The sequence below is a fragment of the Ruditapes philippinarum genome, unplaced genomic scaffold (assembly GCF_026571515.1).
Source record: "Ruditapes philippinarum isolate M1 unplaced genomic scaffold, ASM2657151v2 ctg1430_1_1_1_1, whole genome shotgun sequence".
Classification (NCBI taxonomy): domain Eukaryota; kingdom Metazoa; phylum Mollusca; class Bivalvia; order Venerida; family Veneridae; genus Ruditapes; species Ruditapes philippinarum.
This window is the reverse complement of record NW_026865935.1, coordinates 104,018-128,687: the sequence shown is the minus strand read 5'-3', so window position 1 is coordinate 128,687 and position 24,670 is coordinate 104,018. Positions and strand designations below refer to the sequence as shown.

At 33.7% G+C, this 24,670-nt stretch overlaps 1 protein-coding gene across 8 annotated transcripts in view; it reads left to right on the top strand.

Moving 5' to 3' along the window:
* Positions 1–2,197: 2,197 nt before the first annotated feature.
* Positions 2,198–24,670, top strand: part of LOC132730785 (multiple epidermal growth factor-like domains protein 6) — a 107,696-nt gene continuing 85,223 nt past the window's right edge. For 6 of the 8 annotated variants that reach the window (XM_060716798.1, XM_060716797.1, XM_060716794.1 and 3 more), the window contains exons 1-5: positions 2,198–2,357; positions 11,075–11,255; positions 17,716–17,867; positions 18,058–18,244; positions 21,676–21,801. In XM_060716798.1, coding sequence (XP_060572781.1) covers positions 11,138–11,255; positions 17,716–17,867; positions 18,058–18,244; positions 21,676–21,801 — 583 coding nt within the window. In that variant the 5' untranslated portion in view covers positions 2,198–2,357; positions 11,075–11,137. Of the gene's footprint in view, positions 2,358–10,402; positions 10,585–11,074; positions 11,256–17,715; positions 17,868–18,057; positions 18,245–21,675; positions 21,802–24,670 lie in introns of those variants that run through there. The other 2 variants (XM_060716791.1, XM_060716795.1) reach the window with 2 other exon arrangements.

Genomic DNA, 24,670 nt, shown 5'->3' with positions numbered 1-24,670 from the left:
TATATGTACAGTGCGCTTTTGCCCTACGCAGAATGCACATGCGCGAAATGCAACAATCGTTGCTTTGGAAAATTCTTACTGTAAGAGATCTATATAAAAGCGAACGATGAGTACCAAATATTAAGAAATCACATTGTTCAAACGCAGGAAGTGTATTGGTTTAATCTTATAAAGTGTGAAATAAATATGATTTGGGTACAAATAATTATCAAATATTTTTATTAAGCAATTTGCATAGTCAAACGACAGTAGAAATCCGAATTAATTTTTGGTTTATCCTCAAGGTATAATCTTTTTTTCGTTGTTTTTTCTCATACTTAAGACACCAGCGTACGTTTGGGAAAGTCATAAATCACATAAAATACTGGCAAAATTGTATAACATACATACGGCTCATAATTTTTTTATTTAAAAAAGGAAATATAATATTTTTTATCCTACCATGTACATTGATCTATTATATCCTTGGTTATTCGTGTGAAACCCAAGCTACCTACCAGGAGAAAGTATCATTTTCTTTTTCTTTCTTTTTTTTTTGGGGGGGGGGGGGTTAAATGTAACAGACAAAGAACAAGATAAATGTGATCTTCAACATTTTATCACCCCTTCTCCATTACCAGTTACCAACCAGAGGTAAAGTTGGTAATTCGAATATAACATGTATTTCTCTCAATTCCAAAAATGAAAGTAACGGATAATTGACTAAATAGATGTTTACTACATCTAATATCTACCTCTCCATACGTCGACCCGGGGGACCAGTTGGTAACTCTAACTTTCATATTTTCCCTCAAAACAATATTTTCCCGAATAAATGTAACGAATATATAAGAAGATAGACGTTACAACATGATAACATCGTCGTCCATCAGCGGACTCAGTTGGTTATCTGCGTGAATTCCAAACTAACTACTAGAAGGTAGTTTGTCATAGTGCATATATTACTTTCCTTCGATTTGATCCGAGCGACAATGCGACATTGCGACAACACCCCGAACGACAACGCGCCGTTTGGCGTACATCGTTAGCAACAGGACGACAATACGAAAGGCCGACAATGCGCCGTTTAGCGCTTTGTCATGCTGCAACACGACTTACAAAAGCGTTCCAAATCAGCCAACATAGAAAACAGACACAGTTTATCCGGGATAATTGTAACTGATTTATAACAAGATTGATGTATTCTGAGTTCGAATAACCACGAACTTCTGATAGGGAGTTGGGGATTCGTAGATTCCCTGGTGAATATAGGAAGAAGGGATGTAAGCATTTATAGAATACATAAATCTTGTTATATATTTGTTTCATTGGTTTCACAAAAAGTATCTCTATTTTGAGGACAATGCATGAAAATTTAGAACAACTATTTACCTTCTTGTAGTTTGGGATTCACACGAATAACCAACTAGCCCCCAATGCTTTATTCTGTGTTCAGGGAAGAACATTTTATTCTGGTAAAGTGGATTGAATTACCAACTACAATATTGTTGATAATTGGTTACTACCAACTACCGCCAAAATTCACGCTCGTCAGCCTTTGGGCCTTTTGATTGTACATAGACTTGTATACGAAAAACGTTAAACATCTTTTTTTGACTTCATGACCTAGAGAAAAGTATTTATTTATTAGATGTGTAGTATTGTATATTGAAGTTATATAAATCACATCACCCTGTGTCAAAATTAATATATTGTACATAAACTCATATGAATACAATTTTTAAGATCTTCTTCTGAACACCATGCTTATCGGTGTGTAGCTTTGTCAAGTGTGGAACTGTCTAAAATAATTAAAGTTTATCAAGGGCCACTTGATCTTTTGTAATATATGAAATATTTTGAACTTGATTATAGTGAAAGCTTAGGTATTTGTGTGACGCTTTGAAAAGTGAACTACTATTTACTTTGACTAAATTATGTCCCTCTGTCTAATTTGGGCCTTCCTCGGACATCATCTGGTTTTACATATAGGATATTTTTAAAAACCTTTAAAAATCCCCTTCTCCCAAACATTTATGCCTAGATCTTATATATTTGTATATATGTAGAATTGTGTAGTTGAACGCTAATAAGTTTGTTGAAATCGAGACCTATGCGCCGCAAGTGGTCCCGCCCCGTGTCACTTAACGTTTTGTGACCCTTAAAATGTTCGTTGTAAAAAGTAAAACAAATGAATTTAAAATAAAAATAAAATAAAACATGTTTGCATTTCAGAATGTATACCTGGCCGCTTCGGTGAAGAGTGCCTATTTACGTGCGATGACTGTTTAAATGGTGGACACTGTAACGAGAAGAAAAATGGCTGCCTGTGCTCCCCAGGCTGGCAAGGACTCGTCTGTAATGAAACTTGCGCAAAGGTCAGTTAAGCAAATACTTATAATTATTTGCCTTAATTGTTTTCAGTCAGTATGTACACTCTGTGACAATTTGTAACAATTGCATGGAGATAAATAAGCATCACTGTGTGCTTCAAAATTAGCTTTTTAAGAGCATGACGTTACATGTCTGGGGTATGTACTCCACAGCGAAAGCTGTCGCATATATAATTGTCACTTAGTATTCATGTGAAAAGACCATAGCTCTTTTGCATGTATCAATATAGATAAGAATATTGATAGTTGAAATAAACATGTTTTGGGCGAATGTTGTAAATAGGTATATTGACACGCCTTTGTGGTGCTCTTCTTTTTCTTTTTTTTTTATAGTTAACTTGGCAGAAATGTGTTTGATACGTTGACAACATAGGTGTTTAACTCACAGTTTAAAGGTCACACTTAGAAGTTACAATTCTTGATATTTATTGTACTATCTGTCCTCCTTTTATGGATATAAAATGACTTTGTAGACATGTGCTGGACATGATGATGATGTGTTGCGTGTTGGTCTTGTCTCCAATTTAAGGGTCAGTGTCACACTTCTTCGTCCAAATTAATGAGTTTCATGACAGTGCACTGATGGCTGTGTCCAATCAACAATGCTGTTATTTCTTGATTGATTTTGAAATAGCTTTGCATTAATTTGTTTGACATCATGTTGCAAGCGTCAAGTATAGAGTCAGAAGGTCAAGGGCATACTTACATGCCCAAAGTAATGGTATGAATTTTTCACAAAAATGAATTCATTGTTTTGTCTTGTCAATAATTTTGTCATTCTAAGGCGGATTTTGCACATTCACTTGACATAAATGTACATGTATTTGACACGATGACAACATGATACACAGCAAGAATCCGATCTCCAGCTTAAATGGTCAATGTACAAAGTGTTCATGTAGTAAATGATGGTCGTTTCGGATCGATTTTGAGATTTTCGACTAATTTAACTTAAGTGTCACACATTTAAACAAATTTTGTAGCTGAAAAAGTCATATTTGACTTCAAAGGAAATTATTCATTTCAAATGTATTGATTTTCGTGTCAAGTCAACAATTGTGTTCTTTATTGAGGGTAAAAACAGTATGCATAAATGTGCTTAATTTTAAGGCGATGTTTTGCTGGCATGAATACGATCTCCAGCTTACAGGCCAACGTCACACTTTTATGCCTACAAGTAATTGGCATGCATTGTGCATAGATTTATGATTCATGGGTGCGTTTTACAACATTATGTATAAATATTCTGTTCATCAAGATTTCGTTCAGCAGCCCAAATGTCAAAATCACACTGGAATGTCAAAAGTCGTGATATATGTATGATAGTGGACATATTTCATGTTCTCTCAATATCTTTTCCATTCATTGACAGATTTTAAATAAAAAAAATCTTAGATATAAAGTCCTTTAAACAGTTTGCACCGAGTGAGAATAAGTTTGTGGTTTAAAAGTTATTATAGCCCGCTACTTTCCGGCCAAAGATTGACAATATTTTAGATCTTGGTGATTCTGGTATACAAACATATAGATATATCAGATTTTCTTTAGCGTCATAAATTTGTTTAAAAAAACAGCGCTCCTATCACGTGAAAGCGCCTTTTGTGTCTTTTTTTTATCAATATCCGGTCTGTTTTCCGCATTCTTCACCTCTTCTTTTAAACAGTTGTGGCAAAATATCTTACGTGTTGAACCTATATATTTTTGCATTAGTCTTCTCTTTCACAATTTTACTTCATATGAGGAAAACTTATATCGAAGTTAACCGTATTGATAGTTTATTTTACATTTTTCTGCGAAATCGCGCGATATTTTCAACACATTTGAACGTCAGAACACAGGGTATTTAGCCATGCAATTGCGGAATGTTCTGAAAGACAGTGCTCAGAAAGACGTTTACCTACTTAACGTTACAAAAATGAAACGAAGGAAATCGCATGAAAATTGATATAAACAGCTAGGCCGGTTTATTGATAAAATTGACATTTTAAATATCACAAATCATCAAGATCAGATATTTTTTAGTTTCGGTCGAAAAAAAAATGGGCTACCTTAAGATCACAAAAGATCATAAAAGTTTTAATAAAAGTGCATTGATGTCCAATTGTCCATATATCTGTCGTCATAACTAGGCATAAATATTGATGCATCTTGATATAATTGGGCAAACTGAGAATATAAGAAAATGTTCATAAATATTACATATTTCTGTACCACTCTTTTTCTGTTGCGTTTGTTGGAGGTCAAATATCATGCCCCTTGACTCAGCCGAGCCTGGGACATCTCGACATGTCTTGTCTCGTTCTTTTCAGGCTATAACTCACTATCTTAATTTTTGTTTTGATGTTACTGAATCCTCCTCCGGGTATGTGTAAAATGCATATATATGTTTGAACAGTTTCAGCATATATCTTATTGTTGAAGTACACGAATATGTTTTTTAAGATTCCCTTGAATGATTATTGAACATTTTATAAAGAAATGATATATAATTTTCCGAACGAATCTCATATATATTGCATCATTATTCACCAACGTGTAAAATGTGCATATAAATTACAAGAGAAACCATAATTTAATATGCAGATTTAAAAAGACTAGCATTTAACTTTCTTAGTATAAAATTTTCAAGGAAAATATACTGGCTTTGAGCGTTTTTATTTGTTTCAAATCTGTCCCTAATTTTAAGAATCAGATGATAATCCTGTTAATCTTATAAAATCTACACCGCTTTTTGCACTTCATGAAAATAAATTATGCAAAAATGTTACAGTAAGGATGATAAACAAAATTCGTCAAATATCATGGATTGGTGTTTTATGTACAGCTCACAGCTTTAATTTTTGCCACTATAATTAAATAACTCTTCTGAAGAACCATTTTATTCCTTTTGTTACGCAAATTTGTTGTGTAACAGGATTTTATTGATATGCTAATTTAGATGCATATTTTTCTCAAGAGTTTCGCCTTTTTATTTGTTCCGACTTCGGTTTTTCACCCCTGTCAGTCCGTCATTCTGTTCGACCAAAGAATAATAATATCTATTATATGTTGCAGTTCGGTTAGAAAAAGAAAGTTTGTGATATTGTGTATGAGGATAGATGTGTGTGATACTGTGAATGAGGATAGATGTAGTGGAATAAAAAAAAACAATGAAAACTAAACATAAGTATGATCTTGTGATAACTTAAAGGTAAAAAAGCTAGATTTGTGGAACTTAGTATGTATATGGAGGGCAATATGGAGATAACGGGCATAATTTTATTTGTTTCACTGAATGAATAACTATTGCTTTGGAAGAGGTAAAAACAATGGAAACGAAACACACAGCACAGAAAATGGTTAGGCTTTGTTGATGAAATTCTGTATGCGGATAAAGGACCTCATTAACATTATTAACTTCATTTTCTTTTTTCTGTACGAAATCTGCTGTGGTCATAGTATTATTTTTACAATAGGTTTGCTCTTAAATTTGGTTTGCTGATCAAGATCTTGCAACTACATAATTAGGTAAAGAAGCAGACGCTTGTTTTGGTTGAGTCTATTATGTTTTGTTAAGGGGTGAGTTGTCATACGCAATTACAATTTATATCGTTTATTATTCTCCAATGATTTTTATTATTTTAAATACTTCTAAGATTGTTTTATAAATTTATTTGTACATACAATTGTTATATGTCCGATAAACGGCATAATTTTAATGAAAATTAAATTAGTTTACACCTTAATGTGTATTGATCACGTGATGGTTACAGCCAATGATAAAACATCAACATAGTCGGGCAAAGAAAAAGTTTGCAATTAGTAAATGATAATCTTTATGTAGCAAACAAACTTTAAATTGCAAGTATTAATTTCATATAATATTTTAGGCAGAAGAAACTGTCCAAGGAGGGCCAGGCATTTTCGTATCGTAAGATGGCTGCCGTTACAGTATCACGTGATTATCCCAAGCACCATCGCGACTTAACGCGGGAATTATAAAGTATAGCTAACCTGGGCGCGTCGCATAGGATAGGAAATACCTTTTTATATTTATTTGTAATAAATATTTACAAACCGTATCTTTTGGGTTTTATTGGATCAATCGATAACAAATAATGATGAGTTTTTTTTGTAAATAAATAATAATTTCTCAAATCTGTGACTATGATTTTCAATGAAATTCTATACCTTTAATATATTTGAATGGGTTTTAATGCTCTGTAAGATAAAAAAAGAAAGAAAAGTGTAAGGTATGTTTTAAATAAACTGGTGACCAGATTTACGAGTTCAAAAAAACAACAAAATACGCGGGGAAAAACGGTTTTTATTGTGTTTTTTTTTCTATTTCTGTGGGTTTGCAAGATTTTCATATTAAGGTATGTTCAGTGGAAGATGTGTAATTTAATTTTTTATTTAAAGCAGTAAATTAGTCATGCATTGTTCTTTTCTTCAAAACACTTTCCTAATCAGAAGGCATGAAACTTTAATATTATGATACATTTATTACATTCCATGAAAACGTTTAAAAATAGAAAATATCTGATGACATGTTGTTTCATTTTTTATAACACCTTTCATGCAGCATGCACAGGAGTTAGTATGCAATTGTACCTATATTACATACGAATGTATGTAAAAATTTTCTTGTTTATCAAGAAAACAATTTATTTGCTATGAAAATGTAATTAGTAAGTTAAAAACGAGCATTCATGGTTGAGATGATGATAATAATAATAATAATAATACATGTATTTAAAGAAGGTAACACATGACGATATATCATTGTCAAAAACAATAGCATATCTTAAATTTAAATGTGGCCTTCTAAACAGTATATGAAAACACAAACAAAAATATCATCATCAAACAATAACAACTATTCCATTTGTAATAACACACAGCATTTGATCGCTTTGACAAACGCTCCTTTAAGATATATTTAATATCATTCATACAACGTTCATTTACACATAATTTAACAAAGAAAAATGCATAATAATTATTAAGAGATCAATACACGACAGAGTAGGGCCGGAAGGTGATAATCGGCCCGCAAAATGAATAATGGCCCCGAGGGCTTTAGCCCGATTATCACCTTCTGGCACAACTATGACGTGTATTTATGTCTTTTATACACTTGGTAGATCTAATAGTAGCATTTTACTAAAAAAAATACTATATATATATGGCATTTCTTTTCTTGAATTTCCTGTCTGTATTTCTACTGTACTGGTTGGAGACCACCAAAACCGGACAACCATGAAACCCGGACGGCACCGAAAATGCTTAACTTAGTGTTTTTTCTTTGTTCAGTGGTTTTCAATCTATCAGTCACTTTATTATTTATAAATGCACTGAGTAGCATTTTAGGAATAAAAAATTATAAGGGCTCATTTGTGGTTATGATCAATTTAAACACATTATAATTTTTTGGGCCTCAAATGCTACTCAGTGCATTATTGCAGTCACGAACCAGGAAATGAGTAGAACCACCGACCGATGTTCTGTAATCTAGCCGAAAATCTTTCTTATGTGAAAGAATTACAAGTCTAAATCGGCATTTGAACCTTCAACGGTAAGGGGTAAGCTAATGTTTAAAGTATTGCATTGAATTGTAGAAGAGACAAATAACTGTCCAAATAATGTGATACGTGACAATTTTTGTACCCCCACGTTAGTGGCGGGCATTTAGATTTACCCTTGTCCGTCCGTCCGTCCGTCCGTCCTTCCGTCCGTCCGTCCGTCCGTCCGTTCACATTTGTGTCGCACGTAACTCAAAAAGTATTTGATCTAGAGTCATGAAACTTTACAGGAATGTTGATCAGCATGTGTAGTTGTGCACCTGGGTATTTTGGTCTGGATATTTTTAGTATTTTCAGAGTTATTGCCCTTGACTTAGTAAAATTTTGCAATTTTCAACTTGTGTCGCAAGTAACTCAAAAAGTATTTGACCTACAGTTATGAAACTTTACAGGAATGTTGATCAGCATGTGTAGTTGTGCACCTGGGTATTTTCGTCTGGATATTTTTAGTATTTTCAGAGTTATTGCCCTTGACTTAGTAAAATTTTGCAATTTTCAACTTGTGTCGCATGTAACTCAAAAAGTATTTGACCTAGAGTCATGAAACTTTACAGGAATGTTGATCAGCATGTGTAGTTGTGCACCTTGGTATTTTGTGTGCATATTTTTAGTATTTTTAGAGTTATTGCCCTTGACTTAGTAAAATTTTGCAATTTTCAACTTGTGTCGCACATAACTCAAAAAGTATTTGACCTAGAGTCATGAAACTTTGCAGAAATGTTGATCAGCATGTGTAGTTGTGCACCTGGGTATTTTCGTCTGGATATTTTTAGTATTTTCAGAGTTATTGCCCTTGACTTAGTAAAATTTGGCAATTTTCAACATGTGTCGCACATAACTCAAAAAGTATTTGACCTAGAGTCATGTAACTTTACAGGAATATTGATCAGCATGTGCAGTTGTGCACCAGATATTTTCGTCTGGATTTATTTAGTATTTTTAGAGTTATTGCCCTTCACTTAGAAAATTTTTGCAATTTTCAACTTGTGTCGCAAGTTTCTCAAAAAGGATTTGACATAGTCAATAAACCTTATGGGCAGGTTGCTCAGCATATTTTAGATTTGCACCTGGGGTTTCGCTTGTGGATTTATCCAGTATTTGTAGAGTTATTTCCCTTGACTTAGTAAAAAGATTGATAGAACAGTGTCGCGGTGGGGGCACCCGTGTCCTATGGACACATTTCTAGTTTTATTTGATTTTGTTGTCGTTGTTTTGTGTGTGTGCATGCGTGCGTGCGTGCGTGCGTGTGTTTGTGTGTGTGTGTGGAAATAGCTAATTTCTAACTATCAAACACTTCTTTAACACTTATTCACACTAGAACAATAATCGTTTCCGCGCGCTTCTTCTGTGCAACTACTGACTGGGATTTAACAAAGCTTTACGGGAACCTTCAATACCAAGAGGAAATGCGCATATCGTCGCCTTGTTCCATGTGAGACCCTTTAACTCAGAGTTATGGCCCTTGATTAGTTATGTGGTATGCATAAACAGCAGTGATCGTCTCCGTGCTATTTCTCTGCAACTACTGGCTGGAATTCAACGAAACTTTATGGGAACTATCAATACTAAGAGGAGATGCACTAATCATCAAATTGTTTTGGTCAGACCCTTTAAAGGAACGCCTATGAGGTTTATAAGCCTAAAACATCACATTTTAATTTTCACAGAGATAAACATGAGCACTTTAAACAGAAATATAAATAAGATACAAATAGGAAATACACAAGAAATACATTGAAAAGCATACATACGTTTGTGCTATTCTCAGTCCAATTTGAGTGAAAAGCGTTTAAACGCTTTTCAATTTTGGGTCATTTTTCACTATTATAATAATTATTCTGGAAAAATTATTATGGTGAATCATGTTATATTGTAATTTCTTTGTCAGTATCATAATGATATTTTAAAATGATAAGCCAAAAAAGAAAAATTGATAAAGTTGAAATCATAATATTTAAAACATGAATAAATTAAATTAAAATCGTGAATCTGTAAAGTTGAAATCGTGAAAGTTAAATTTGTGAAATCACGAGGATGAAACTGGAAATTCATGAGCGTGAAGTTGAAATGTCCCCACCGGTCTAGATCTTTCGTAAATGTTTCCACCGGTCTTTCGTATACCGTACATATATTATCTGTTGTATATGTCGTGATCCGTGGATTAAAGAAATGTTATTAAATGTCCACACAGTATTTACATTTCATGTTTATATATGTTTTATAAATAATATAATACTTGCATCTGTAAATTTTTTTTTTAAAAATGACATTCATTCATTCATTCATTCATTATTCATTCATTCATTCATTCATTCATTTACTCACTCACTCACTCACTCACTCACTTTTATTCATTTATTTATTTATTTACATACTGGCTGGAATTCAACGAAACTTTATTGGAAAGTTTATGGAAACCATCAATATCAAGAGGAGATGCGCATATCGTCGCCTTGTTCCGGTCAGACTCTTCAACACAGAGTTATGGCCCTTGATTAGTTATGAAGTATGCATATTGAGCAATAATCGTTTCCGTGCTATTCCTCTGCAACTGCTGACTAGAATTCAATGAACCTGTATGGGAACAATCAATACCAAGTTTAGATGCGCATATCATCGCCTTGTTCCAGTCAGGCCTTTAACTTAGAGTAATGACCCTTGATTTGTTACGCAGTTTGCAGATACATGTAGAGCAATAATCGTTTCCCCGCTAATTCTCCGCAATTTCTTGTTGGAATTCATTGAAACTTTATAACAAGAGGAGATGTGCATATCGTTGCCTTGTTCCGGTCAGACCCTCCAACACAGAGTTATGGCCCTTGATTAGTTATGCAGTTTGCATATAGGGCAATAATCGTTTTCTCGCAATTTCTCTGCAAGGACTGGCTGCAATTCAATGAAACTTTATTGGAACAATCAATACCAAGAGGAGTTGCGCATATCATTGCCTTGTTCTGGTCAGACCCTTCAACACAGAGTTATGGTCCTTGATTAATTTTGCAGTATGCATATAGAGCAATATGTATGTTTGCTATTGTTTCGTGTTTTGTTTTCAGTATCGATTACTCATATCATTCATAGCAAAATGTGTTCCTTATATTATTCTTTAATATTTCTTACCGATCTAACTTTTAACAGGGAACATTTGGAGAAAATTGTAACAATACGTGTACATGTCTAAATGGTGGAACATGTGATCACATGACAGGGAGATGTCAATGCCCACCGGGAGTAAAGGGAGACAAATGTGAAGATGGTTGTCCTTCAGGGTTTTTTGGAGAGTTCTGTGAGAAGAAATGTCCAAGGGACTGTCCTACAGGTATTCGAATAATGTCAACAAGAAGATTACACGAATATAATTTAGTAGAATTTATGATGTTCTTATTTCAATAAATATCAAAAACGATATGATTTTAAGTAAGTTTTGTCGAGTCGATATTGCATCTGTAGTCTTCGCAATGACGGCACCAAAAATTTTTTATTGAGCTTTTAGAATCGTTGAATGTCTGTCGTCCGTCCATATATGTTCGTTAACACTCACTTTGGTTCAAAAACTAGGTCAGACAGCCCTAAAAATCTCTTACACTCTAGAGGCTACTGTTTTGATCCAAATATCCTGAAAATTGGCCAGACGGTTTGTTTTGATGGTTTCTATGTCAAGCTCAGATATGGGTCACCTAGGATCAAAAACTAGGTCACACAGACCAAATATGGAATCACCTTGTTAACACTCTAGAGGCTACGGTTTTGATTCAAATTTCATTGAAATTAGTCAGGAATGTTGTTTTGGTGATTTCTAGGTCAAGTTCGAATATGGGTCATCTTCGGTCAAAAACAAGGTCAAATAAAATTGGATTGAGCCTTCATAATCAGATGAGCGATGTAAGTGCCATTATGGCCCATTCGTCTATTCTCATGGTGCCCACTGACTTTTAGCTCACCTGAGCTTCCTCAGGGTGAGCTTTTAGGATCGTTGAATGTCCGTTGTCCGTCCACATTTGTTCGTTAACACTCTATCGGTCACATTTTTGCCTCAATCATCATCAAACTTGGGCAGGATGCTTGTTTACGTAATTGCTCGGATGAGTTCGAACATTGGTCATCTCGGAACTAAAAATAGAAAAATCTTGTTAACACTCTAGTGGCTTCTGTTTTCATCCAAATATCCTGGAAATTGGTCTGAAAGTTTGTTTTGATGATTTCTAGGTCAAGTTTGAATATGGGTCACCTGGGTTCAAAAATTAGGTCACACATCCAAAATGTGGAAAAACCTTGTTATCACTCTAGTGGTCACATGTTTTGACTCAATCATCATCAAATTTTGTAAGGATGCTTGTCTGGGTACTTGCTCGGATGAGTTTGAACATGGGTCATCTCGGATGAAAAACAAGGTCACATGAGCTAAAGTTATAAAATCTTGTTTACACTCTATTGGCTACTGTTTTTCATCCAAATGTCCTAGAGATTGGTCTGAAAGTTTGTTTTGATAATTTTTAGGTCAAGTTCATAGTTTCACCTGGGTCAAAAACTAGGTCACACCGCCAAAATATGAAAAAACGTTGTGAACACTCTGGTGGTCACATTTTTTTACTCAATCGTCATCAAACTTGGTCAGAATGCTTGTCTAGGTAATTGCTCGGATGAGTTTGAACATTGGTCATCTCGGATTAAAAACCAGGTGACAAGCGCTAAAAATAGAAAAAATTTGGGGTCAAAAACTAGGTCACACCGCTCAAATATGGAAAACTCTTCTTAACACTCTAGAGACCACATTTTTTACTCATTTCATGATGCTTGTCAGGGTTATTGCTCGGATGAGTTCGATGGGTCAGTTGAGCGATCTAGGGACATCTTGGCCCTCTTGTTATTCAAAAGCGTAAAGGTATTAATTCATTTTTTGATTGTTACAACATAGAAATTTTCAAAATGAGTAGGTCAATGCAATCATTTGGTTTGCAAACAGTTGAACTTTCTTTTTACGGGTGATTACCGTGAACATTTCTGTAATGGAAAACCTTGCTTATGTGTCTTCTATAACAGATCTCCTACTTTTTATACGGCTAAAATATTGCGCGCCTTTAGTTTTAATGTTCATCTCGCTCCTACTGAATCGCTCCTACTGAATCGTGCGTTTTAACTTGCCAATGTTTCCTGGAGCCGCTCCTTTTTACATTTACATAAGCTTGTGAGAAAAATCATTTGAAAAAGAAATGTCAGATGTGTTTGCAGTGTAGCAAAGTTAAGGCGTTTTATAACCAGTTTGTTCAAAAATGCCATTGGGGTTGAAATCAATCCTGTCCAGAGGCGACATCTTTTACATATAGACTAAAGTTGTAAACGACTTTAATAATTTCTCTGTTTTTTTTTTTTCTGAAACCACTCGACCTAGTTTTTATTTGTTTGGGTCGTCAGACCAAACACATAATGGTAGCGAAATTCCAGACATGCTTATTTGCAAAAACCGAAAGTAGTCCGAATTCCTCGAAGCGGTTACTTCACTTTATAAGAAAAAATACGCCGAAAAATTAAGGGGAGATCAATGCGTAAACATTGTCAAATGACAGGCGCATTGATTTTAAAGCCTTCCCGGTGAAGAAAAAAAGTTCCCGATTTTCTAATGTTGTGTAATTCTTTACAGATATACATGCTAATATCAAGATTCATGATTATTTACATCAGTGTTAAACAACAGGTTCACCGTGAACAAAATATCTCGAAATTAATAAGGGTTACAAACCCTAATTTAGAATAATGTGGTTTTCTTTAGTCTGTTATTTTATAACTTCCCCGTGGTCGAGGGGTTGCACGCTCGTTTAGGAAGCGAGAGGTCTGAAGTTCAATTCCAGTTAGGGAACTCACGTTTTTTTTGTTTTTTGTTTTTTTATTATTATTATTATTATTATTATTATTATTATTATTATTATTATTATTATTAAATTGTTTATGCCAAATAAACATTGAATTGAATATAAGTGTTGCAATTAGCCTTATAGCCAATTTACTACAGTTATAACACTGGAAACAGCATTGGTGGCACTATACAGAAACAAATTGGTTTATAATCTCACAAACTTCACCTTTCTGACATTCTGAGACCCAAACAAATTCAGCGCCTTCTGTGCTTTGATTACTATGTTTGCTCAAGTTATGCATATTTGGTGAAAATAAGCTTTTACTGAAAAGCTAAAATGTCTTATTCCGCAGAGCTGATTGTTAATTTAAATCTATACTGATATTACATTTAGAAAAATGAACTTTGAACTTCATTGGATATTCCTTTTGTTTACTGACACATTTTAGGATTTTTTCCCCAAATTTTAAGGAGCACTGTAATGCATATAGAATAAACTGAGATAGGATGACTTTATATTTTGCACGTTAACTTATTTTTTATTTTTTACTTACAATAATGTTCTGCTATTGATAGGTCCTCTTGGTGAATTTTCATTTTTTTATGAACTTATATATATATTCCGTCTTTTTATTTTTGTGTTAAATGATATTAACACTTCGGTCATGTAATCACCACATTGGAACTGCGGGATATTTATGTGGCGGAACATTTGTCATTTTCTAATTAAGCGAGAACAGATCTGGAAATTTCAAACAGTTAAGATATGAAAACTTCTAAAATTGGAGGTACCTTTTGTCAAACAATATGCTATTTGCACTAATAAAAATAGGATATTGAAGGAATGTAAGTTCAATACTGAATTAATTGAACGAGTTGAATAAAATTATATTATGCGAGCCTCAAGATGTTAGATATTAGTTATTGAACGTACCTATAATATTATATTTATTGCATACCCAAATTTAATTAAATGAGGACCATGGACACTTCTGTTGTGGAAAAATATCCATTTTAAAAGATCAAGCTTTTTTTAAATGGAAAATCGTAGAATTTTATGCCACGTAGAACATTTTTCTTATCATGTTAGGTGCAGTTTCGATAACAACGTACCTTAAAATGACGTTACTAGAACTTTTACCAAATATAAACTCGTGTGTTTTTTTTACGAGAAGACACATTTTGAGTGATTTCCCTACCGTAAATTGATGCTAGCCCACTTACCATGCATGTAGCATTGTCCTTACCTCCCCTTTTGGCCCAACATACAAAATAACTTACAGAGCTAAGTTAAATCACAATCGGCAATGTATAAGATCCCTTGAAAATGTGATAGAGACAACAATATCATTCAATAAATGATTATTATGATCGAATTATCCCGCTGATCAACAAAGATGCGGTAAAAAATATTAAGAAAAGCCAATCATGCAAGTTTTGTACCAAACACTTCAGCAATACATGTAAAAGGTAAAGCACACACAAGTAGAGCAGTTTGTATGTGAACACTAGTTTACTTTCGTGCAACATTAAGTAATCAAATTGAACAAATATTTCATATTGTGTGTCGTCAGCTTTTAGCCAAACAGCTGTTGAGCTCAAGTGTTCGGCGCATTGATTGGTCTTCTCCCCCCACCCCCACCCCCCTTTACCCACTTTTAAAACTTGCATGAAAATTGCAGACTCGGTTTGATTGGGTCTGTACATAAATCCATAACGCCAACATTTTTTCTCAAAATTTCAAAATCCTGGTACCAAATTGTAGGTTATTGATTCTCTTAAAGGAAATAAAGCTGTCATTACAAAGATTTCAAGTTAAAGGAAGATATGTATAATCTCGAAGTCACCGCAAGCATAAGTCGAAAGAGATGTTGCCGCTGGGTTAATGTGAAAATTTCCCGACTGAACGACAGTTTATTCGAAATAAATGAATATTTTTTTGTATTGCGCATTTAAAAATGACAAAATTAAATCACTATATGTAATAACTGTTCAATCAAATCATCATATGAAACTATAACGAACCTTTTTCCGATACGTCAAATTTTCAATCGAAAATGAAAGTAACTGGTGCAGCAGATTGTTCCCCTTTATTTTGGTATGGAGAATTTTCATCAGAGGGCCAGTAGCCAGCTTTTTTTTCAACTTGTAAGCCCATAAAAGAGAGTCTTGGGGGCTGAGCCCCCAGAAGCCAAAACCAAGTTCAGATTAAAAAGAGAGAAATGCGCGTTTCAAAGTATTTTCAAGGAACATTATCAAAACAATAATTTTAAACTATGAATTTGATCGGATGCCAACTTTACCGAGGACGGTAAATCATGCATAAGCCTAAAACACACTTGATTTGACCATATGGCTTTAACCCACTACCAGCCCCATCCCCGCCTGCTTTTATTGCATTTTTAGAACTTTTGAAAATATCATTTTCTTGACCAACTTGTAGGCCCGGACCTACATGGCCTAATAGTAGCTACGCCACTATTCATTGATTGACCAATATATTAACACTTACTTGTTGATCAGTTACGCAATAACGGTAAAACTCCACAATTATCACTTATTAAATTATATTGATGGCTCTATCACAATGTCGAGGGCTCTTTTACGTTGCCGATGGCGCCAGCATCTTGTCGATGGCTCGATCACAATGCAAAAAAATTGTGAAAATTTGGTTTTTAAGGTAAAAGATTTGAAATTAACACTTTTTTCAGAAAACATTTAAAACTTTATATTAATAAATTGTACTATACTCTGGACATAAATACTAAAAAAAACATAGCGGATATTCAAGTTTCTTTTGCAAATACAGGATTTATTTTCATCAAGTGGTATGGAAAATAAATATTTCTCGAGTCTTAGTTGAAAAATTCTTGTAAAGAAGCATAGTTTTAAATAACTACAAATAAAATCAATGACAATTGTCTATGAAAAGATTTTTTTTTGGTTTATAGAAACAGGTGCTTGTTATATTACATCAAAAAAGAAGAGGGTGGGGTAAGAAAAGCTGTTTATGAAATATGGGCATCAAATTAGTTATTTCATAATTATCTTGATACAAATCTAAACATTGATTTTAAATTATAATTATTTAAAGTTGTTGTCCTATCCAATTTTTCACAATTAACAGTAAAAATTATGCATAAAACTTTAATTAATTTCAGATTTTATATAATAATTATAAAAAATAAGAAAAGAAATCAAAATTAGGCCAAACAAAAAGAAGACAAAAGACAAAATTGCATCTTCTAGAGTTTGAACCCAAGCTTATCGAAACTCTATGCCCTCACTAAAAACGAATACTCTTCATAAAGGAGATTCTACATTAGGTATCTTATAGCTTAACTAAGCTCTGTAAGTTATTTTGTGTGTTTGGCCAAAAGGGGAGGTTGGAACAATGGTACATGCATGATTAATTGGGCTAGCATCAATTTTACGGTAGGGAAATAACTCAAAATGTGTCTTCTCGTAAAATAAACACACGAGTTTATATTTGGTAAAAGTTCTAGCAACGTCATTTTTGGGTATTTCTTATCGAAACTGCATCCAACATGATAAGAAAAATGTTCTATGTGGCATGACATTCCTCGATTTTTGAAAAACAAGCATGATCTTTTTAAATGGATATTTTTACAAAATACTCTGACTTTTTGATCGATTGTGTCGGTGGTCCACATTTAAACAGATCACCAAAATGTGAAGAGCCACTGTTTCGTAGGGGTGTAACATTTAGCGCGTCTTTACACTATGTAACGTAAATGACGTCACGTCAAAATATATGCACGGCCTTGCAACACCATTTTTGCGAGTCGCAAAATCGGCACGGGTGTGTGATAAATTTGCTTTTTAGATAAAATGTTATCTATCCTGTTAATTGCATAATGATAGAAGATAAATTTGTCAGAATATATTAGGCATTTCTTACTTACAGGATATTGTGATAGAACGTTTGGTTTCTGTGAGTGTAATCCTGGTTTTTTCGGACTTTCTTGTAATATTCCTTGCCCTCCATTTACGTATGGTGGAAATTGTATTCAGCACTGCGATTGTAACAAAGGACAAACAAATAAGTGTAACGCTAAGGTAATATTTTTATACTGTTTCTTTCAATTTATGCTATGATTAAAATCAAAAGTCATAGATGAAATAAACATGTTTTATAAAGTTAATAAGTTAAAGTTGACAAGTTAAACGAATGCATAATTGTTCTGAAATAAGTAAGTTTGACACTTATCGGCGACGACTTGAAGTAACTGTGGAATGTTTGTAACAGACAGGTGACTGCATTTGCAAGCCTGGATTTCATGGACCCCGCTGTGAGCAAGGCTGTCCAAATGGATTCTACGGCATTGGCTGTTCAATGCAATGCCGCTGCGATAACGACATGGAATGTGATCACGTGACTGGCGAATGCATTCAGAATTGCCCTGCCGGAACCATGGGTCGAAACTGCAATCAACGTAAGATATTTAATGTATCAATATATCCTAAACACGTTAATAGTAGTACTGCACATTTTACACATTTACTAGGCAATGAAAGAAAATTTTAACACGTGCAGAAAATCTTCTTACAGTTTTATGATTATAATTATTATAATTGATTAAAAATGATTAAAGGTTATTAAAGTATAATTATGAGGTTTTAAATAAGGAGTAGCTCTCACGTTTTGAAATGCGTTTTGAAAGGTCTTGTCAGATTAGGTAGAACATAATAAACCATTTTTACCAATTTTTCTTGAAGCATGGTTATAATCTTCTTTTCTCACATATACTGTGTAGGTAATTTCTCGGGCGGCCTAAGATCAAATAGATTCATCCTAAAATATCTTCTGAAGAGCTTCCATCACAGTTTCTTAATCCATTATTTACTAGGAATATGTATATTACACTTAAATTTCTTATATAAAGTATATTTTTCGCTGATCTTTTTCCTTGAGAAAGTTTTATATTCAGTGTTTTTCATAGGTTCTTAATTATTTCCTAGAGATTTTTTTTACAATCATATATATCCTTTATAAATACTATAATGTATTGTCCAAGATCAGGGTTAAAATCACAGGATAATTAGATTTCTGAATAAAGGTTTATAATCTCTTTCTAAGAAATTTAAAAAACATATTTAATTCGAAGAGATCTCATTTTTTTTATAAATCTATTTACTGTGTTGGTATATTTCGTTTTTCAGTTATTAGTCCACCGGTTTACCATCCGCCCGTCCGTCCGTCCACAATATGAATCCCGGTACAAAATGTACTGAAAATATTTTTATGAAACTTTATAGACGGTATATGGCAGTCTTGGGATTATGCACATCTTTGTTGTCTTCCTATGTTGACATACAAATGTATTTGGTTGCTATAGCATCAAATAGACTTAAAGGAACTCCATTCAGGTTAATAAGCCTAAAAACATAAAATTTTAATTTTTCACATAGATCAACATGAGCACTTAAAACAAAAATATCAATGAAATATAACTAAGAAACATACAAGAAATACATTGAAAATCGCATGTTTGTGCTATTCCGATTCGAGTGAAAAGCGTTTGAATGCTTTTCATTTTTGGGTCACTTTTCACTATTATAATTATTATTTTGGAAAAACGGAATAAGCCAATTGTCTGAAATTTTGCACATAAGTTATTAGTATAGATCTATATCAAATAGAGTAATAATCTCAAAAAATATTTCCAGTCCCGTCATGTCAAAAAAACCTCAGTGGAGTCCCTTTAAAATATGACATATTTAATACAAAAACTGGATTCAGTGATAACGCAAAAAGTGCATAAAATATTTTATGAAACTTGAAATATGGGTAGATGACAGTCTGTAGATTATACACATTATTTTAAGCTTGATTATATGGAATATTTGAGAGCTATCCTTCTCACACAGCGTCGGCGACCGCGTTAAAGTTTAAATACAGTAAACTCTTTTTCACTATAAGTTCCTTATTTCTTAAGATATTTACTTCAAACTTCAAATATGTGTTCTGATCACCAACCATATCATACGTGATGAGGTTCACAACTCAAAATTATCACAATTACACCCATTGAACTTGAAATTTACATGAAAAAGTTGTTGTTTTTTATAACTTCTTTATTTCTTAATGTTTCTACTTTAAATATATTATCACTCAAATCGTGTGCTAGAAGATTAAATACAAATACTCTAGCTTGACTCTAGCTTGACTATTTACAGAATTATATCCCCCTTGGTTTCATATTTTTTCTGGAAATAATTATTTTTTACTCAAATTTCTTCATTTCATAAAGGATTTACTTCAAACTGCAGCCTCCCGCATCATAATAATTTGACAACGTTTATAAATCTAGCGTCCATATTTCCAGAATTATCTCCTCCTTAAACTTTGAATTTTCCTTATTCATTCTTTAACATTCTTTTTCTGCATCATTATTTATTTACTTTAAATTGAAAATAATATATGTTCTTTATCAACACCAACATCATGTGAGATTAGATTTATAAGTCTAGGGTTTACATTATTATTTTCATTTTAAAATTGTTATATTTTATGCACCACCCTGCCCCCCCCCCCCCCCTCCCGTTCGAAGAAGACGGGGTATATTGTTTTGCTAATGTTGGTCGGTGTGTCCGTCGGTAGACATGGTTTGCGCTGATTATCTTAAAAACTATCGTAGATGACCTCTTTTGGGGTCACTATGTCAAAGGTCAAGGTCACAGGGACATTGATTGTCACAATGGTTTACGCTCATTATACTAATAATAGCTTTCATTCAGTTTCAGGTCTCTTATTGGTCATTATTTGTCTTTTTTCATTACTGAACACTTCCATGTATCCATTTATGGCATGTTTCTATAACAAAATTACCAATAGTATGAGTCAAAGGCATATATGTCGTTCGACATTTGTTGCTTATATTTTTCTTCTTTGTTACTATAAATGGTATATTTGAAAATTGTGATTTTGTTTACTTATATAAATGGTGTCTAGTTCAAACTTAAGATAATTGTTCTTTGTCATCACTCACATTATATATGACAACGTTCTCTAGTCTAGCATCTTTATTTCAAGAGTTATCTCCTCTTTAGAATGTTATATTCTGGTAAGAACAAGGGCTGTTTAAAGGTTTACCAGCAGAGTGTCTTCAGTTCCTCTGTCTGTCCGTCCCTGATATTATCACTTTTAAAAGAATTTTGAACTTTCTTATTTTTTATATTATTTTTTTTTTAGATATTTTTTCATAACAGAGCATATCTATTTCTTAGCCAATCTTTTTTTATCTTTTGACAGTCCATTTTATGTCGCCAGCTTCAAAGTAGCGGTGATATATAGGGATCACTTCTCCGTCGTCTGTCTGTCCGGCTGTCCGTATGACTACTCTGTTTCATTAATGCAGTTTAAATTAAACTTTACCAGTTGGACCGGTTCCTTAAGTACGCGGTTTTTCAGTTGAATTTTACCCTTGATTTAAAAGGCTTTTTTGCCTTTGATTTTTCTGTCGCCTGCTACACAGTAGCTGTTACATGCTACAAAATAGCCGTGCCATATATATATATCCATTCTCCGTGGTCCATCTGTCCGCCTTTCTGTCTATCACAAAACTTGTCTGGACTTCTGCTCAAAAACAAAAAGTGTAATTTCATCCTATTACTTGAATGGTCAGTACCAAGTTAAGAAATGCATATCTTGTGTTTTTTTAGTTTAATAATTTTTGTCAATGTTGTGGCCCTGGTGTGAATGTTTATTTCAATGTAATTAATATGCAGGTCTTTTTGTATTCACTTTGTCCATTTAAGTTGAAATGATTTCCACTTACTATTTATGCATGTATTTGTGTGCTTTTTATAAGTTCAAAAATAGTTGTTTTGTGCTTTATGTTATTGATTATTTTTGCATGTTTAGCATGCCCTCACGGACGATATGGTAAGAATTGTGCATCAACGTGCCAGTGTGTTGATAGTCCGTGTGATCCTATAATTGGTTTGTGTATATGTGCAGCTGGCAGAACTGGTCTTAACTGCACTGAAAGTAAGCATTACATACAATTGAATATTTAGGCGTAATAAATTAGAATTCATGTTGTTATATATATATACTTATCATTTGTAAAACGAGTCGTATTATAGTGCTCCCTTGCGGGCGGGCGGCGTCCAATTTTGTCTGGAGCATTTCTCCTACACGCATAGAGGAATTTTAAAGAAACTTCATAGAAATGTTCACCACTATAAGAAGCTGTGTTGTGCATATATCCAGCCACCAGGCCTCTAGATCAAAGGTCAAGGTCACATTTAGAGTTCATTGAAAAACGCTTGTTCGCTGCAAAACTTCTACATACATAGAGGTATTTCAATATAACCTGGCACAAATGTTTACCATTGTAAGGCGGAGTGCCGCGTGCAAAATTCAGGTCCCTGCGGCCAAGGTCAAGGTCACACAAGGTCAAAATTCAGATAAAAATATGTAAAATGTGTATTCGGACCATTTAGTGATCATTCGTTGTGGGATTGAAACACAAATTGTCATTATCATAACTACTGGTGTGAAAAATGTAATGTAGGTTAATATATGCAAGGTCAATGTCAAAATAATAAAATAAAGAAATATTGTCCAGAGCATATCTCCTTCGCGCATGGTTAGATTCTAATGAAACTCCATAGAAATGTTCAACACTATAAGAAGCAGTGCCACGTGCATGGACCAGGTCTCTAAGCTAAAGGTTAAGGGCACACTAAGAGGTCATTGAAAAATGCTCGTTTGGAGCCGAACTTCTACAATCGGGGGATAGTGATATTACTTGGCACAAATGTTCCCCATTGTGAGGCTTATTGTGTACATAATACAGGTCCCAAGTCAAGGTCACATAGAGAGGTCAAAGTTAGTTTTCGGGGACCATTTAGTCATCATTTATTAATGGATTGTAACATTAATGATAACTATCAAACTGCCATGACTACAAGTGCGACATATGTATTTAGGTTAATATTTGCAAGGTCAAAGTTACTAGAGATGATAAATTATCTAGATATTTTCTGTATATTGCCCAGAGCATATCTCCAATATGCATATCTATAATGCCCTCATCTCTGTCAATGCTTTTCGGACGAGCGTATGTAGCGACAGTGTTGCCCTTGTTAAGCTTTTGTTATCACACCGTCCGTCAGTGCGTCCGCCGTCAATTTTGTTTCAAACGACTTCTCGTCAAAATTTATTAAATTTGTCCTGGGGTTAGTATCTCGAAGCTATCGTTATATTTGCGTTTACGAACGTGCTAACGATTGACGGAGGGTTGGTTAACGAGACACTAGCGCGGGTATCTCGAAAGCAGTAGTTAAGCAATCGTTCGTTGCTTACTCGTTAGTTATTAACGATTGCGTTGTGTTATCATTTGAATACATGTACCCGAAAATTGTGTACAGCTCTTGTTTATATTCACCGAAACATTATTTTGCGTAGACGAAGGTGAATATAAGGTTACGATCATGCTAAACCGGAACACAATCACACGACACGTGCAGATTCCGCCGGTCTGTCGTCTAGCAATATAGACTTGTTTTGCGATGAAAATCCCGATTGCCTTGATAATATCAATTGTGATAGTGGTAAACCTACGAAAACGGTTCCTTTAAAAAAAAGAGAACAGTCATTGGAACTGCCCCTGTTGAAAGTTCCAATGAAACAGGCGTGATTTCTAATTGAGGGGCGGGGCGGGAACTTAACATAGAAACTGCAAAAAAAAAAACGACTGTATATATAAACGCAGAGACTGAAGATTTAGCAGTGTAGTCCGATATTTTAAACTCTTTACATAGTTAAAGCCAATATTCTGGCGGAGCTTCTTCTCAATACCAGTCAAAAAATCTGGGAACAGATAACCATCCCTCATTCTTCAGGCTATAGCAACATGTTGTGTTAGGGTGTAAGTATACTGTCAATATTCAAATTTGAAAATGTTGCTTTCATTGTTGCTTTCCGTTTGAGTGAAATATGGACTATATTTTCACGAAACATAACAAAATTTTACCCTTTAAACAAACATATGTACAGCAACTCTTTCTAAAATCCCACTTGCTACACAGCTGCAAAGACGTCATGCGCCTAACAATGACGCAATGAGCAAAACAATTACTTCATAAGCATAAATATATATTAAATATGTAAAGTCGATTTTCATAGGATAATCATGACGTTTATATTATTAGTTATAAAGATTTTTGACAGGTAATATTGCCCTACATAAACGACTGTTTGGAAATATAACCCGAGCCGTTAGGCGATGGTTATATTGCCTACAACCATTTAACATGTCAGAAATATTTATAACGAATTTATAAAACCGCGAACTTCCCTTTTTTTGAGAAAAAAAGTGAGATTTCTTAGAAAATTGCCAGAAACAGTGTATATAAAACTATAAAAATGTCACGATTCTCCAATGAAAAGTGACGTGACAAACGTGCAGTATTATAAAATCTTTTATAATACTGCACGTTTGTTACTGCAAGTTTGTTACGTCAATTTTAATTGGCGTTTATATAGTTTATATACACAGCTGCTGTCAATTTATCAAGAAATCTCTCTTTTTTCTACAGTATTGTCAATTCGTTATAAAGATTTTTAACAGGTTATATGGCCGATATAATTTTGTTTGCAATATAACTCTCACTTGGCGGCTCGGGTTATCGTTTATATACGGCTATATAACCTGTCAAAAATCTGTATTACTAAATATATACATGGCTGCTGTTAATTAATATGGATAAATTTTCATTTTGTTTTAAACAAAGGATGTTTGCTGTATTATAAATTAAAATATAACGAGTTAAATTATAACAGCTGGTGTTCGCGAGTGAAATATATGTTAATATAAAATTATAAACAAACAACATTTCTATATATTACA